General features: G+C 45.1%; 9 protein-coding genes across 9 annotated transcripts in view; 6 read left to right on the top strand and 3 right to left on the bottom strand.

Annotated features, from left to right (window-relative positions):
• Nucleotides 1–62: 62 nt before the first annotated feature.
• SERLADRAFT_362390 (uncharacterized protein) lies at nucleotides 63–744 on the top strand (the record flags this gene model as incomplete). Its single annotated transcript, XM_007320258.1, has 5 exons — nucleotides 63–173; nucleotides 286–308; nucleotides 360–523; nucleotides 575–591; nucleotides 639–744. 5 exons carry the CDS (start codon nucleotides 154–156, stop codon nucleotides 742–744), a joined length of 330 nt encoding a protein of 109 aa, XP_007320320.1.
• A 328-nt stretch (nucleotides 745–1,072) lies between these two features.
• On the top strand, nucleotides 1,073–1,550 carry SERLADRAFT_371328 (uncharacterized protein; the record flags this gene model as incomplete). The annotated part of the gene is made up of 4 exons (XM_007320257.1): nucleotides 1,073–1,152; nucleotides 1,215–1,285; nucleotides 1,347–1,415; nucleotides 1,474–1,550. The coding sequence occupies 4 exons, from the start codon at nucleotides 1,073–1,075 to the stop codon at nucleotides 1,548–1,550; spliced, it is 297 nt and encodes a 98-aa protein (XP_007320319.1).
• Nucleotides 1,551–1,801: 251 nt separating this feature from the next.
• Nucleotides 1,802–2,775, bottom strand: SERLADRAFT_356965 (uncharacterized protein; the record flags this gene model as incomplete). The annotated part of the gene is made up of 2 exons (XM_007320256.1): nucleotides 1,802–2,489; nucleotides 2,540–2,775. 2 exons carry the CDS (start codon nucleotides 2,620–2,622, stop codon nucleotides 1,862–1,864), a joined length of 711 nt encoding a protein of 236 aa, XP_007320318.1.
• On the top strand, nucleotides 2,745–3,995 carry SERLADRAFT_394050 (uncharacterized protein; the record flags this gene model as incomplete). Its single annotated transcript, XM_007320255.1, has 9 exons — nucleotides 2,745–2,811; nucleotides 2,868–2,873; nucleotides 2,929–3,044; nucleotides 3,098–3,161; nucleotides 3,212–3,299; nucleotides 3,349–3,438; nucleotides 3,491–3,604; nucleotides 3,656–3,713; nucleotides 3,765–3,995. The coding sequence occupies 7 exons, from the start codon at nucleotides 2,780–2,782 to the stop codon at nucleotides 3,539–3,541; spliced, it is 447 nt and encodes a 148-aa protein (XP_007320317.1).
• A 389-nt stretch (nucleotides 3,996–4,384) lies between these two features.
• Nucleotides 4,385–5,639, bottom strand: SERLADRAFT_471769 (uncharacterized protein; the record flags this gene model as incomplete). Its single annotated transcript, XM_007320254.1, has 7 exons — nucleotides 4,385–4,686; nucleotides 4,743–4,843; nucleotides 4,903–5,015; nucleotides 5,067–5,162; nucleotides 5,220–5,426; nucleotides 5,480–5,566; nucleotides 5,625–5,639. The coding sequence occupies 6 exons, from the start codon at nucleotides 5,562–5,564 to the stop codon at nucleotides 4,671–4,673; spliced, it is 618 nt and encodes a 205-aa protein (XP_007320316.1).
• A 1,288-nt stretch (nucleotides 5,640–6,927) lies between these two features.
• SERLADRAFT_471766 (uncharacterized protein) lies at nucleotides 6,928–9,073 on the bottom strand (the record flags this gene model as incomplete). Its single annotated transcript, XM_007320253.1, has 9 exons — nucleotides 6,928–7,078; nucleotides 7,129–7,229; nucleotides 7,284–7,396; nucleotides 7,452–7,553; nucleotides 7,612–7,650; nucleotides 7,699–7,818; nucleotides 7,875–8,491; nucleotides 8,548–8,631; nucleotides 8,681–9,073. Coding segments are annotated over 7 exons (711 nt in total), but the record flags the coding sequence as incomplete, so codon positions are not given.
• A 2,053-nt stretch (nucleotides 9,074–11,126) lies between these two features.
• SERLADRAFT_362383 (uncharacterized protein) lies at nucleotides 11,127–12,892 on the top strand (the record flags this gene model as incomplete). Its single annotated transcript, XM_007320252.1, has 6 exons — nucleotides 11,127–11,187; nucleotides 11,252–11,526; nucleotides 11,633–11,864; nucleotides 11,918–12,319; nucleotides 12,368–12,583; nucleotides 12,635–12,892. The coding sequence occupies 4 exons, from the start codon at nucleotides 11,127–11,129 to the stop codon at nucleotides 12,277–12,279; spliced, it is 930 nt and encodes a 309-aa protein (XP_007320314.1).
• A 115-nt stretch (nucleotides 12,893–13,007) lies between these two features.
• SERLADRAFT_471761 (uncharacterized protein) lies at nucleotides 13,008–14,433 on the top strand (the record flags this gene model as incomplete). The annotated part of the gene is made up of 7 exons (XM_007320251.1): nucleotides 13,008–13,215; nucleotides 13,277–13,508; nucleotides 13,592–13,690; nucleotides 13,753–13,838; nucleotides 13,896–14,107; nucleotides 14,161–14,245; nucleotides 14,295–14,433. 7 exons carry the CDS (start codon nucleotides 13,055–13,057, stop codon nucleotides 14,377–14,379), a joined length of 960 nt encoding a protein of 319 aa, XP_007320313.1.
• A 103-nt stretch (nucleotides 14,434–14,536) lies between these two features.
• SERLADRAFT_471757 (uncharacterized protein) overlaps nucleotides 14,537–16,090 on the top strand; it is a gene marked incomplete at both ends in the record, with an annotated part of 3,615 nt that continues 2,061 nt past the window's right edge. Inside the window, 6 exons of the mRNA XM_007320250.1 lie at nucleotides 14,537–14,656; nucleotides 14,706–14,803; nucleotides 14,857–14,933; nucleotides 14,999–15,275; nucleotides 15,332–15,533; nucleotides 15,596–16,089. Coding sequence (XP_007320312.1) covers nucleotides 14,624–14,656; nucleotides 14,706–14,803; nucleotides 14,857–14,933; nucleotides 14,999–15,275; nucleotides 15,332–15,533; nucleotides 15,596–15,709 — 801 coding nt within the window. The remainder of the gene's footprint in view (nucleotides 14,657–14,705; nucleotides 14,804–14,856; nucleotides 14,934–14,998; nucleotides 15,276–15,331; nucleotides 15,534–15,595; nucleotide 16,090) is intronic.

The following is a 16,090-nucleotide window of genomic DNA, read 5'->3' as shown; positions in this document are numbered from 1 at the left end:
CATCCAGGGGGCTTATATAACGCACCTCGCGATCCTTTCGATCTCTACACTCCTCGCTTTGTGAAAGGTAGGGGTCGAACTAAAGTTGGTCTGTGTCCCATTTGCGTCGAAAGTCGTTCACGAGGAGGTGAAGGCCAAAAATTGTGGTTGTCCATGAAGTTCTCTGCTTTTAAGTGGTTCGTCAAACGAATAGGTCAATCTTTAGCCGCTAGCCGTTTTTACTGACTTATCGCAGAGCGATGTTATGCCATTCTGTACCATTACTTATCTTTTCACCCGTTCTAGTTATCATATGCAATACAGTCATGGTAGGCACAGCGCGTAGTCTAACAACTAAATCTTTATGTCATGATCCACAGGCATATCTGCAATGACTGCACGTCCCTTCTCCCCGCCCGTTGCATTTCGAGTTAGCGCGCGGCGATCTCCTGGGAAACTCGAGCGAACTCACATCTTGGAAGGCAAATGCCACAAATGTTCCAAATGGATTGCTGTAGAAGGCGTCAAAGACGTCGAAGTAAAGGTATGCTCAGTCTACGTTCGATGTCACATTTGCTTTATGAATGTTCAACAGGTTAAGGAGATCTTTTGGTATGCGACTGCCTTATTTCTTTAAGAGCGCTTTTGACGCGCCCTAGGTGGAAACACGCAGCAATATGCCACCAAGGCTCTACATTACCCGGAGAAGGAGATTATTACCTTGAAGATCATACCTATCACCGTCTGATGCAGCTTGATGCATAGCATAATCTTGTGACTGTTTTTCTTTTAAATTGCTTTTCCAGTTCGTCACTGTCCATACGTTCTCACTACGGTGGGCTGTCTGTGTATATGTATTTGTGTATATCAATGTACAATTTCCCAGTGGTGCATTTGCTGAATCTTGACGTGCAGCACAATGCAAGGAATTAATGTTAAACTAACTTTTCAATGTAAAGCCTTTACATATATAAGTAAATGATTATAAGTCAGAAGAAGCTGATTATGTAATACGGAAATCAAGTGCCGGCATGTTCGTACACTGACCTGCTAGTTGGATTAAATACTATTTTGTGACTTTCCTCTTAGCCTCATGACCAAGGCTGAGATCGATTCGAATGTCTTATACTCTCAGGTCCAGCGAAGACTGGTCGAAAGTGGCGAATGGGACCGGTTCGTCTTTCTCTCTAGTATCAATGTTGTTTAAATTATACATACCTTCACACGAATGACAGGATGTTACGACTTCTAAATGCAAAGTTGAATGAAAGTGGATGGACAGACGACCTGAGACATCGTGCTAAAGGTGTGTCATACCAGTGTAGTACGCTCCCGATCACATTTGCGTACTATGCGCTTTCGTTCAGAGCATGCCAGATCTGTAGATGCTCCAACTTTCCAGTCGCTCTTAGAAGAAATTTCGCCGCAAGTGCAAAGTGAGTTTGTGTCCCACTTAAGAGAGTAACGGTTGAACGCTGTTCTTGGGCCCTGAAGCAACAATGCCGTTGGCGGTGAAACGAGAGCTCATTGCTACCATTCGACAATATGTGGAAAAACAGTTCGAAAAATAGAGATTAAGGTTAGCAGTTTCTAGTAGTATATTTCAAGTATTTGAGTCAGCCTCAAGCCACCGTTTTTGTTGCGCCATCATTATGCAGACTGCCTGATACATCATCAGATCACTGCGCATATGTACATGACACTGAAGTGACATTCCCTGATAGCGGAGAGTGTGTGTAACATGGATAGTCGGCACGTACTGGAACGTTTATGGCACCAGAGTAATTTCAGCAAATCGGAGCATGAAGCTCGTGAAACTTGGCAGTAAATCCACTCTATTAGACGTGGGTCGTGTACAATAAAATGTGAAGAACGGTATGCATCATGGTTTAACATCAGGAGATGATGTCAAAGTAGCCCTCGGGTCCTCCGCGACAGCAAGCTCTTTTTGGCTGATCTGTTCTCCCAAAGCCTTCACTTTTTGCGCGTCTGTGTCGAGCCTTAGCTGACCCATTGCGTCCTGAAGCATCCGAGCGCCTATGTCCATGGGTGCTCTCTTCCATTTTGTCACTCTCATCCCTACACCAGCCATTGTATGCCGTTGCAAGTACTTTACCCACCGTTCTATCACCTCTGGGTCCGCATCCCATGCTTTAATAGCACGTTTGTGAACTTTGCGCTCAAAGTTCTCTTGCGATTTTTTGTGAGCAAACGGGCCACGAGGGACTGTCCACATGGAACGCTGAGTGGGAAGATAGATAGGACGTGAGACAGGGATAGATAGAGCGCCTGCTGCATGGCCGGCAAAATGTACGAATAGGTCGAGGAACAGAGGGTGGTATGACCGGAAGTGAATTAATGCAACGGGAATGTTGTGCGTTCGGGGATGATAATATGGAGGGTAGAGACTTCGTCCATGAATAATAGTTGACGCATAGTCCGCTTCAGTGAATGGAATAGGCTGTTGCGGTTCAACTTGGGCTGGTGGTACTGATTGGGCTCCTTCGGTTCTAAATAAGTGATTTAGATACGTCGCATATATGACACGACATCGACATACGAAATATGGCTGCTGTTAAAGCGTGCCCATCTTGCTGCCACTGGAAGAATCCTACGACTAGGCTGAGCGAGCAGACCTAGCATGATTGACTGCAGTTGAGACTATAGTTCCGCTGGATGGACTCTGAAAACAAAAAAGCTAGGGTCAGGGTCCGGCAACTGCCGACTACTTTTCTGCCGCATTCCAAGAATCCAACCACGACTTTGCGTCTTGAAGCAACATCCAACATTATCATCAGCCATGTCTCACGACAATGACCCTTTTTATCTGAGGTGAGTTTCGCTCAAATTGTATTGTATACGTTATGTGTTCATACATTCTGTTTTAGATATTAGTAAGGCATTTCTTGTCATGAGTTCCAAGTGTTTGATCGTTTTGTCGACATCTAGCACTGGCCATTCGGGCAAACATGGACACGAGTTTTTGGAATTCGAATATTCTCATGGCCGTCTGCGTTATGCCAATAACTCTAATTATCGAAACGACTCATTGATTCGCAAAGAGAGTAAGTTGATTCTTTTTGTTGATGTCGTCTTGATGAAAGCTCATCCACCACAGTGTGGGTTAGTCCTTTGGTTGTCAAGGAATTGAAGCGAATAGTCGGAGCAAGTGAAATCACAAAGTTTGTTCGCTCAGAGTCTCCTGCATACAATTTTTAACTCGTGACTACAGGGAGGACGACACTAACTGGCCCAAGAAAAACATTGTAGGGAAGCAGGAACTAGAGATTCGTATAGGGAATGACCATATCGCATTCGAGGTATTTGATATCGCTGACGTTCCGTCGGCACTTATTGATGTTCCATAAGACTGCAAAAATCGGTTCTCTAGTGGACATTCAAGATAGTGAGGACCCAGAAGGACTACGTGTCTTTTATTATCTTGTACAGGATCTCAAGGTACCAGAATTCCTACACTCTTGGTTCGTTTGGGTATTGAATTTGGTTGTAGTGCCTCATATTTTCTCTCATCTCTCTGCACTTCAAGATCAAGCCTATCTAAAATATCATTGTATTATCATGTGTGCCTTTTTCCATGTAAACGTGCATGCGGATGTTTCGTTTGGTTAGTCTTATTCTTATTCGATTTGTTATTTCCTCCTTATCGTAGCACTAGCTTGTAACTTCTTGTTAGATATTTTTGCGCAAGAATACACGATGCTCGTATTTTTGAGGTATTTACCTTCTTCATATCAGCACATTCAATGACTGACGGACGGTTTTAGTTGACTCATAAATTTGTCAGTTAATATAATCTCCAGCATGGGCTGATACGTGACGCATTCAATACTTGCCCAGCGGAGTTAATATTGTCTTTACAAGGGTATTCCTTTGTTCAAGCAAGTCAACCGTGACCCTGGGTTATGCAATGTCGTTCGGGGTCAACTGGGTACGGAAGGTGCTATGTCTCACATCAGCTATTGTCAATACGCACATTTATTGTAACTATGCGTTAGCAAGCACTCTATCTGGCCACATGAAGTATGAACATTATTCTTTCCTAGTGCTTTTGTTGCTTTGATTCACGCCTGGTGTATTGGTCCACATAACGCTTTGACTATTTTAGCTGAATATATAACAGAATCACGATGCAGCGTTCGTTCTCAAACCCAATTCATCATCACGCATATCATGTCCGACGCTACAGCCCTTACCATTGACCCTTCCGCTGGAAACCCTGACGGGGCGATGTTTGCACGCGAACGCGAACGCTTGGAGAAATTGAGACTGCGCCTGCAGAACTCACGAGAGCCTGATGAAGCAGATCCTTGCACACTATGCGAAAGGTTCCTCAAAGAAGCTGATCAGTGGATGGAAAACTTGAAGAGAAATCTACAAGAATTGGAGGAACGCCACCGAATGCGCAGAGATGAATTCAATGGAAGTGGTGGGTGACTGGAGACTAATCTTCAGCATTCGATTTTTGCCTGATACATATTACATATTATAGACCTTGGCACGGGGCTCCCGGTTGTCGTGGCAGAAATAGCCAACCCAAATCCCTTGTCTCAAACGGAACTGTAACCATAGCTAGTGTATCAACCTCTCGTTATTGGCATAAAATGTTTTATTTCAAGACCTTTGCTAACATTGTTACTTTGAGCAGTCTTGACTCTCGAGACTTTCGACGCTTAAGAGTGTCCAACTCTATCAATCGGGAAGAGTCAATATCATAAATAAAATAAGCGCCAACCATTACTTACCCAACCTCCCAAGCACCAGTGGATGGAATGCATAATGCCTGAGACTGGACCGGTTGAACAGGTGGGAAACACGCCGTCTCACCGGAGGATGCTATCGATGACTACCAGACAAATATGCGTCAGGATAACAACTGGTCATATCAGGGACGTCACAACGTACGAGGCTGGTCCAGCAATATTCGAGGGGTGCCGAACTCAAATTTTCGAAGAAGAAACGACAAGTGCCGTAAGTCAACTGCTCGATACTGCTAGCATCGACGACAAAAGTGGGAGCTAATGATGACCCCTCCAGAATACAACACTATGGATAAAAGCGACACATACCGATGCTTCCTTCGTATATCTGAATGGCGTCTTGGATCACACCGCAATCCTCGGTTATAGGCGGCAATGGATTGGGGTCACTGCAAACGTAATCACCTGGGACAGAACAGTATTGTCAGCGCATTTATTACGATAGCGTATGAAACATCATACAAAGTTGATCGCACACATAGGTCGGAAGGTCGGTTGGTGCTGGTTTAGGTTTAGTGGGACAGATCCCAAGGAGACGACATATAATACCTCGACGAGCGATGGAAGGGCAAGAATAGGTGGTATGGACCACTTCCTTGCCGTTCACCGAAATGGTGGTGCTGCTCACAACTTCGGCGCCATCGCAGATGGCCTCTCCGCTCGAGCGGCCTGAGGAACATGAGGTCAATTATACTTCAAATCAAATATAGCCGCTTTCTCACCTAAGATAGTTGCCCCCGTACGGGCTGACACAAGTGCCATCAAGACGGTGGCCGACGTGAGTTGGATTTTACTTCCGATGAGCATATCTAATGTTTTGAATGTTAGTCTGTTACTTCTATGAGCTGTATTTCCCGCTAAACGTACGAGGTAGCCCACCACATTTTATACGCACAGGACGGAGGCGCTTGAACTTATAGGCATGAGATCAACAAGACTAGACCAGGGCTGTAGACTTGCGAAATCCGTCAATGAAGACATGTACCTGTTGCCCCAGGCCATCGGTGTAATCATGATGGTGACAGACAGACGTACCTACCGCACCAATGCCGCCAGTGGAACATGACATGAGAAGTGGACCTTCGGGTCCATGTGATGTTCGAGATCGAGATTGCACTGGTAAACTGAGTGAGCCCTCATTTGCATACCAATATTGAGGTTGAGTTTAAGCTTCCACGTTCAGGCGATTGGGTATGTGGAATAACACTGCGGCATCTGACAATATACAGTATAATAAACACATCTCAGGCCTTGACCTCCCGCTTGATAATATTAACCCGTTGAGCTTGACAAGGAAAACTGATATTAACCATTGTGGCATGATGAAGATGTTTCAAGCTCTTTCCTTCAAGCTGTCATTACAGCGTGTTCCTGTAACTCCTTGATACATCAGGTACATTCGTGTCGAAGACGCCTAGAAACGGACATACCGCACGGGCCCTAGATCAGCGCGGCACAATTATGCGAGCGTTGGTGACTCTCAATCTCAGAAGGAAACATTATTACCCTCTCAGATAGGTTGCCTCGGCAGATAGAACATGGTTACCAGCTCTACTGGATGAAAGAATGCAGGCATCCCCACTACCCCACTAGGCTGGCGTACCTGGAATTGTTGGCATGCAGGAATTCTTTGAGGTACGATCATTCTTAGGCTTCCAAGATGACAGTAAACAGTGCGGAGATGGACACTTTCTGAGGGTTTTCAGCTTCCTTGTGGACACCGAACTCTTATCATAATGTTCTAGTTGAGTGAAGCTTCTTAACTTCAATTTGTTTATTCGATCCTGGTGAACAAGGACTCGGGGTGGAAATGTACCGGTGTATGCCCTAGACTATGTGCTTCGAGGGAGGGAAGCGATTGGATGGAGATACACGTCAGTACACACTTGAATTCTCCCGACTATTCTGCATTGCCTCCGTGATTCTGACATTCCGTCGCATTAGTTTCGAAATAGACTGATCCGTCGCTTGCGGGGAGCGTGGCTGCTGACCTGCCTCGGAGACTAGCACCGAGCATGGACGGCATATTGGTAAGGAGAGAAAAAAGTGGCTTGAAGTTGACCTGATAGCAACGATTTGAATAAACTTTACAGTTCACACTCATGGTGTGGTACTAAATAACACAGGCTTTCAGTTGATCGGTGTACAGTGATCCATAACTCGTGAATTTCACAAGAGCTGCAACCATTGACATCGTCGGTACATACTGTATCAACTGGCTTCTAGTGATATACAACGAAATTCCAATTGGAGACCCTTTTCCGAGTTGACTTGTTAGTTTACTGTTCAGAGATGCTAGATGCTCAAGAGTGCCCCACTCTGTTGATAAGTGTCAATGACATTACTATAACAAAAAAAATACTCAACCTACCCAACCTCCCAAGCACCGGAAGACGGGATACACAATGCCAAAGATTGGACAGGTTGAATAGGAGGGAAACAAGCTGTCTCGCCTGAGGATGCTGTGGAAGACTTATGATTAAAGATCAGAAAAATGATTTGCTGCATGAGGCAAGGATAACATACAAGGTTGTCCCAGCAATACTCAATGGGTTCCGTACTCAAATTCCCAAAGTAGAAAATACATGTGCCGTAAGTCAATTGTTCAATGCCACCAGCATCAACGACGAAGGTTGGATCTGATAATAACGCTTAACTGTAAGAAGTATCATTATGCATACAAGCGATTCGTACCAATGCTTCCTGCATACAGCAGAATTGCATCTTGAATCATGCCGCAATCCTCGCTGATTGGGGGTAGCGGATTCGAGGCAGGGGCACTGCATGCGTAATCACCTGAAATAGTACCTTTTGTCAAACACACATTCATCACGGCTGTATACAAGATACTTACAAAGTTGACCACAGACATAGGTCGGAAGGTCCCTGGTTGCTGTTTTATGTTTAGCGGATCAGACCAAACAGAGACGACATATAATACCTCGGCGAGCGATGGAAGGGCAAGAATAGGTGGTATGGACCACTTCCTTGCCGTTCACCGAGATGGTGGTGCTGCTCACCACTTCGGCATCATCACAGGTAGCCTCTCCGCTTGAGCGGCCTGCAGATTATAGGGTCAGTTGTAGACTTTGATCTCAAATATAGCCATTATCTCACCTGCGATAGTTGCCACCGTAGGAGATGACAAAAGAGCCAACAAGAAAGTTGCCGACATGAGCTGGACCTTATTTCCGGGGAACATATTAGATAACACGAGTGCAAATGTATAACTCCAGTGAGTTGAATACTTTGTGAATGCCGAGTAGAATTTATACGCAGAACAAAGCGCTTGACTTTACAGGCATGAGATCAACCAGACTGGACCAGGGGCCGTGGCCGCCCATATAGCTAAAAAAATCCGTAATGGAAGGAAGCCATGTACCTGCGTTCTCGAGCCATCAGTGTAATGCTGGCAGATGTACCTACCGCACCAACGCCGCCAGACATGACATGAGAAGTGGACCTTCGGGTCCTTGTGATAATGAAGATCGAGATTGCAGCGATACATTGATAGTCGGGAATAGTTTGAATAACTGGTACTGATACTAGAGCCAAGTGTCCATGGCCAGTCAATTAGATGTCTGCAGTCTGGTACATTGCGTTTTTCCTTTCTATATCATAGGATTAGCTCGTTTCACTCGGAGCTTGATGAGTAGAACACTATCCACAGGATAATGGATGCGCTGAAGGTGTTTCAAGTTCTTCCCTTGTCATGACTGCGTGTTCCTGTAACTCTTTGATGCGTCACGTTCATCCATGCCAGAGGCGTGAGGTATTGGGAAAGACATACCACTATCCGAGCGCCAGGTCAGCAGGACCCGAGTACTCAGAAAAAGGCACTCGACGCTCTAGATCGCCAGGAGGGATCGACTTCCTGCTGAATGGTTAGCATCTGGGATACAGGATACCAGTTCTAGACGAACGAACGCAGTAAGCACTACCAGTAGGCGTACTTGACATTGCTGGCGATGCTGGAATTTTCAAAGGTACGATCGTCTTGACCTGCCTAGACTGAAATAGACCTTCCAAGATGTCCTCAGGAAGTGATCTAAGAAATATGGACATTCTCTAAGGATTTTCAAGCTCACAGAACGGCACAGAGAAGTTACATGCTCTTGTTAGGTGCGGTGCTGGACTTTAAACTTGAATGGTTTATCCGCCACGGTTCCTTTTCGTTTTGTATGAACAAGAGAAAAAGAAGGGCAACGTGTGTGCTCTAGACGGCCTAGACCTGAGAATCAACGGAAAATAGGTCGGACCATTGAGATAACCGTTCACACATTCAGTTCTCCTGGCTGTTTACTGATTTGAACTCTGAGGTTCCGTTTGGGAGAATGAAACACTTCCAAATGCATACGTGGACCTTGTGATATGTCTGAGCCTTTGTTTTGACTCTATTCAAAAACCGAACTACGCTTAGCTATTAGAAAACTGGCTAGAATCGACAAGGAATACAACAAATCTCTAAAGTTAGGCCACATTGAACGGGAACAGCAGAAGGGATATGATGATTTGCAAGAACAATTATACCATATACATCTGAACATGTCAATATGATAAGACTCTTATCGATAGATGAACGCTCATTGACTTGCCTGAAAGGCTGTACATTCAGTAGGACATTGGAATTTGTTCAAGAGTGACCGACACTAATACGATCATAAGTATATTATGATCAAACAATTAGGGATGGCATACCCAACTATCCAAGCTTTGGAGGGAGGTAAGCATAATCCAACTGATTCAACAAGCTGCACAGGAGGAAAACAAACCGTTTCAGAGCTCCGAGCGATCACTGACTATAAAGAGACGTCAAAAGATCTTGAACAAATAAAATGTCACGTTTATATTTACTAGATTTTTCCAGCAGTATTCGAATGGTTCAGGGCTGAGGTTGACAAAGCATACGTTACACGTACCATACAATAGTCCTTGAAATGCGGAAAAAGGACATGCGCGTGGTATTTACCCCAAAATAGATCTCAATTGTATAGCAAATAGCACTGCGATGCTCAGAGATAGGAGGAAGGGGATTGGGAGTGCCACGAGAAAATAAACGCAATTTTCAGCTGCACGAGGTGTATGGATCCTTGGGTGGAGAAAAAATATCCAGAACTCGAGCAGGCGCCATCTTTCCGTTAGAAAGGGAACAACTGTAGGTCTTCAGCGCTACATTGTCCGACCGTAATGGTCATGTTGTTTCAAACTTCGATATCTGGCATACCTCTGCAAAAGAGATGCTATCGTGCACGTTGTAAGCTTAAAATACACCTGCCGTAGTGATGCTTCACCACTTACCACGAGATGAGGCGCTGCCGGTGACCTAACGCACATAGCAAGCGAAACGAAGGCAAACAGTATGGTTAAACTCCAGCAGAATCGTTTAGAGGAGCAAAATAGCAAAATATCTTTTGAGTAAAGCACTCACACTACTTGTGATGTCGAGAGCATCATGACTGTAGTCCTGTAATGCACACGACCTCGAGAGTATTCCATTTTACTGCACTTAGAGGACAGAATTCAATAATTACCGCTAAAAGAGAGGATAAAGTTGTCAAAAATATGTTCTTGTTCCTTGGACGACAACAACAAACCTATTCTTTCTGATACAAAAGGTAGTACTCTCACTATGAATCTAGATCGAAGTAAGTTGATCCTCAGGAGTACATTTTCGGCGATAAATTCAGCGATAATCAACTTATAACAGGCTGCGTTAACTTTGAATAGAGAAAGCGGTCAGCGAGAGCAGGAATAAGAAGCCGTAGGATGAATACCGGTGGCAACGGGGTCGATGATCGATGATTGATGTATCCATATTATTTGACGCGTGTTTCCCTGCGATGAGTCTCGACCTGAACAAGTAGTTACCAACGGCTTTTGAGCTGCAAAAATGGACGACCATACTAAGGGACTTCTGAATCAATATCCATAAGCATTTTGGTGGCTTGATTGGCTTCGATACATCGCGGCGATATGATCTAAGAGAGATAAGGAATATCTACAGTTTCACTCGCACTGAGAACAGATAAATGAGCCGCGAATGTCAGCTCGACAGTATTGTTCCATTAAAACTGCACTGTTGGAATGAACGGCAAACTGAGACCTTTGGAGGATAACAATAGGCAACATCCCGCAATTCCGACCCAAGGAACTCCGCGAAAACTATCCGCCGCTTTGCCGATGCTTACCTAACGCGGGCTTTTCAACATGAAGCGCCACACATCCGCCTCCAGGCGTGCTCTCTTCTCCCCACTCCTGTCTTCTCGCGTCGCAAGCCACGATCACCAGCTGAACACACTAATTAGTATGCAAATATCATATTATGACTATGACACGCTATTGACATTTCTTTCTGTAGATATTGCCATCATGGATTTCACATTTGGGGGAAAATATAGGCTCGAGGAAGAAATCGCCATTGGGGGATGTGGTACGTTGGATGCGCGCGCTTTTCATCCTCCTTTGCCCTGACACGCTTTATGTCTTGGGAAAAGGTACTGTCTTTCTTGGTGTGCATACGATAGCTGGCAAGGAAGTGGCCATCAAGTTGGAGCCGGCGATAGCTAGAAACAGTCCACTGAAACAAGAGTCAAGAATTTACAAGACTTTGATGGGGGGTCCGGGCGTTCCATGGATAATGTGGTCTGGAAAGCAGGGTGACTACAATGTCATGGTCATCGACCTATTGGGACCATCCTTGGAGGACCTTTTCAAAATGTGCAACCGGCATTTTACACTGAAGACCACGTTGATGTTGGCTGACCAGCTTGTAAGTCTTCTCACACCCATGTGTGGAAATTGCTGCTTGAAGCTACCAAGGGCCTCTATAACTGCGTTTGACTTCTTCGTCCTAATTTCTCTTTTACCATCTGTAGATATCACGCATCGAATTCATTCATTCTCGAGATTTCGTTCATCGCGATGTGAAACCTGCCAACTTCGTTATGGGCACGGATAAAGCCACTGACCTAGTGAATGTCATTGACTTTGGACTTGCGAAAAAGTTTCGTGATCCCAGGACCGGCTCGCATGTTCCGTACAAACAAGACAATCAGCATGGCGTTGGCACCTCGCTTTTTGCTGCAATCAATACTCATCGTGGGATCGGTAAGCATACTTGTTTCGTCATTATTCGGACTGACCCTGAGCGTTCTACTTAGAATGCTCGCGTCGAGACGATCTGGAGTCACTTGCATACATGCTTGTTTATTTCATCCGTGGCACACTTCCTTGGAGAAGGATAAAAGGATCCACCGTGTCTGAAACATGGGATGCGATACGGGACAAGAAAATTGAAGTGGAGTCCTTGCTCACCGTCGGTCTGCCCATCGAATTCGATGTACTGTATAAATACGCACGAGGTCTCGAGTTTGAAGACCTTCCCGACTATGATGGATTGCGGGCTTTATTCAGAGGTTTAGCGAAAAAGAAGGGAATTGATTACGACAATGTGTATGATTGGACTCTTGGAAACGAAAAAGTGAAGAAGAGGTTCTGTGAGGCGTGCAATGCACGTCGGTGACATGTATGACTTGTTAAAATATGAAACAGGCAGAGCGACGGTACGTTCGAGAAGAATATTGAAGGTTCCAACTTATATTCTTTCACAGGTTCCGAACTAGGACACGCGGCTACAGCCTCACCAAGCGTTAGATGTCGAGACCTTCAATTGACCATGCAGCAAAATTACGTAGACTGCGATACAGACCCTGTCAGGATATCAGGCCGCTATGACGCTTGGATTACCACTTTATGTGATTAGGGCATTTTTTTACACCAACCTTTAGGTCTACATCGGCCGCCCATAACGTCTCAGATACCATGAGGTTAGTCTTCTATTTCCAGGCTACTGCACATGTTTTGAACGAGGCTCATAGATGGACCCAAATGGGAAACTGTTTTGTATTTTCACCAAATCTCGTCGATGTGCATGCCTCGTGCATCCACACGTTGTACGTGAGGAACTCGGGGGAACTGCGTTTGAATGATCGGCACTTTGGCCGGTCCTTGAGTTGTGAAAGAGGGGTCTCCCTGGATGTAAAGAAGCTGCTTTTTCGTGCATTTTTATGTGTCCTGTTCCGTGCTGTATGTTATGATGTATGTTGTATGCATGGAGAAATATGCTGTTCTTCTCTTGCCTTGTATTCAAAGACTCTCTTACTGTAGTATTACACGGAACCTCATTACATAACCTCTAGCCTGGAATGCGACCATTGGCAGTGAGATAGTAGTACCGACGCGGCCGCTTTGCACCAGTTTAGCCCTGCATTATTATCTGGCATATACTGGTAGTAGTGATGTCGATATCATACTCTCCAAATGAGCGTGTACTCTGCTACCATGGGCCTCTGGTATACGAGGCGAAAATACTCAAGACAGAAACATGGGACGAATCGAACACGAAACTGGGTACTGTTGGCCCACATTTTTTCGTGCATTATAAGGGCTGGAAACAAACGTGAGCGTCCCTCTCATTGGAAGCTGTTCGTTGCCTAAAGGGAGTATCTGCGTCACTTCAGCTGGGATGAATGGGTCCCTATCCAACGTGTTCTGAAGTTCAACGAAACGAACGTCGCACTGCAAAAAGCACTGCAAGCACAAGCCACTGCCGTCAATTCGTCTGCGGCATCATCGTCTAAAAACAAGTCGCATACTGGTGGGAGTGGGGGGATCAAGGACGGTAGTTCATCGCGATCAAGTGGGCTAGGGAGGAAAGATGGATCACGAGGGACAAAACGAGGTCGAGAGGAGGTATGCATCCCCCCCCCCCCCCCCCCCCCCCTTTTTTTTCTTCTTCTACTTTTGCGGGGGGTCGTTGTGCTTATCATTACTAGGATGACAGCAGCAAACGACCTGACATGAAACTGAACGTACCAGAAATACTCAAGGTTTTGCTTGTTGATGATTGGGAGGCAGTGACAAAGAATAATCAGGTACATGCCCTCCTCATTTCTAGTAAATGCTCTATGTGTGTTTAACTGAAGTAAGAGAACAGTTGGTCTCGCTACCTCGGAGTCCCACTGTACTCGAAATACTACAAGAATTCAAGGATCATGTCATGTCCTCGGATAAAGCACATAAGTAAGTTTTTGACGTTCTGCTACAACTGACTATTGACAAAAACAAACATTCCCATAGCCTCCGGGAACCTGACGTCGTTTTACCTACGATAATATCTGGACTACAAGTTTATTTCGACCGCTCACTGGGAGCAAATCTCCTTTACCGATTCGAACGACCACAGTACGCTGAGATACGGAAGCAGTACGTTACTGGACCCAAAGTGCAGATGGGTCAGGAGAAGGAAATGAGTGCAATTTACGGAGCAGAACACTTCCTTCGCATGATGGGTACGTCTAATCATATGGTACTGGTTGGAAGTCCTTTACTTACTTGCTCCAAGTGAGCCTCCCACAAATGGTGGCGAGCTCGACGATGGATACAGAATCTGTAGGAATAGTACGAGATTACGTGAATGAATTACTGTTGTCAGTGCATTCCCTGCAATTTTATATTCTTCGATTAACAATTCTTTAGGTTTTTAGTGCAAAAGAAAGAGCAGTTGTTTTTGTCGGAGTATGAGAGCGCTAGCCTACAATATCAGAACATATCCCGGTCATAAGCCGTTTAATATTCCAGTGTATATTTTCTTGTAATAAATGGGATGATCTTGGGATGATCTCTGCTTTTTTTCAAATGACTTCCATAGTCCTGCGATACGATATTATTTTTCAGTTCTATAGGCTGCTACTTTGGATACGATTACGTAATCGCCATTCGCGCACTTGGCTTGCGCGTTCATTCAGACGTGAAGGCAGACTGTCACGAGTACGTGCTCCTTTTCTTCACACTTCCACAAAACAACCATGGATCACTTTCCTACAAACTGGGGACGACCGGTATGTATTTCAATGTCTTTATATATTATGTTTTTGACATGTATTGCAGAGAAACGACGCCTACGACGCGTATGGCACTCACCCCATCCCTCAACGTCCATACAATGGTCACCAAGACGCTTTCGCTGACGCTGTACAGCGGACACAGTGAGCATATATCATATCCTATTCTATCACACATGCCTCAGATAATCTTCTAGGCAGCCTATCGTTACCGGTACGAGTGTGCTAGCTATCAAGTACAAGGACGGAATTATGATGGCAGCAGACAATCTCGGTGAACCTCGCATTCAGTTCTAACTGCGAGTTCTTATCGTGACTTACGATCATAATGGGATATAGCGTCGTACGGTTCACTCGCACGATTCAAGGATGTTCAGCGTCTACATCCTGTAGGCCAATATACGGTCCTCGGTGCAGGAGGAGACATGTCCGACTTTCAATATATACAACACATGCTGGAGCAACTGTCGATCGACGAATTTACTTGTCAGGATGGCCATAATCTCGGCCCTGCAGAAATCCACGAGTACATGTCGCATGTCATGTATGCACGAAGATCCAAGATGAACCCTTTGTGGAATTCCCTGATTGTTGGCGGCTATAAGGATGGAAAGAGGTGAGTTGTTATGTTACATCGTCGACATGAATTAGGCAGAAACGATTTTCATATAGATTCCTCTCCTACGTCGACCTTCTAGGGACTACGTACTCTGCATCTACCCTAGCTACTGGGTATGGTGCATATATAGCTCAGCCACTACTGCGCAAGGCAGTGGAAGGCAGAGAAGATGTACTAACGGAGGAGGAAGCACGTAAAATCATTGAGGATAGTATGCGGGTCCTATTTTACAGAGATGCACGCAGTTTGAACAAAGTGAGCCGCCGGCGGCTTATACCTGAAACAGTCTAGCTCTAACTGCGATCATTGTTTCTTAGTTCCAAATTGCCACCGTGACCAGTGTCGGCGTGAACATTTCGGAGTCTATCCAGCTCGACACCTCATGGTCATTTGCTGAGGGAATCAGAGGATACGGAGCGCAAACACAGTAATGTTAGGTTCAGCTTTTTGTTTGCAGACAACACCAGGCGCAGAACAACATGTATCGTGGAGTACAGATAGAACCTTGCTCTGCAGTACTATGTTAGATCGAATCGAAGCACGATAGTTGAAATACAGTACGACTAGCGGGTTTGGGTGTAAAGTTACGAATACAAAAGATGAAACGTATGTACGAATAATGCTGTGACGTCAATAACAGACCTGGGCGACATGCACACGTATATAAAAATAAACATTAAATTCTCGTGGTCAAAACGTCATCTGATTGACTGAACACCAACTCTGTCGCGATATGGAGGTGGTAATTCCTGTACGACTCCACCATCTCGATGCTGTATAATGATGTCAGGTTCAACAGCACCAACTACGGG

The sequence above is a fragment of the Serpula lacrymans genome (genome assembly GCF_000218685.1).
Source record: "Serpula lacrymans var. lacrymans S7.9 unplaced genomic scaffold SERLAscaffold_9, whole genome shotgun sequence".
Lineage (NCBI taxonomy): Eukaryota > Fungi > Basidiomycota > Agaricomycetes > Boletales > Serpulaceae > Serpula > Serpula lacrymans.
Note: the sequence above shows the minus strand (reverse complement) of the source record. Positions and strands in the feature narration are given on the sequence as shown.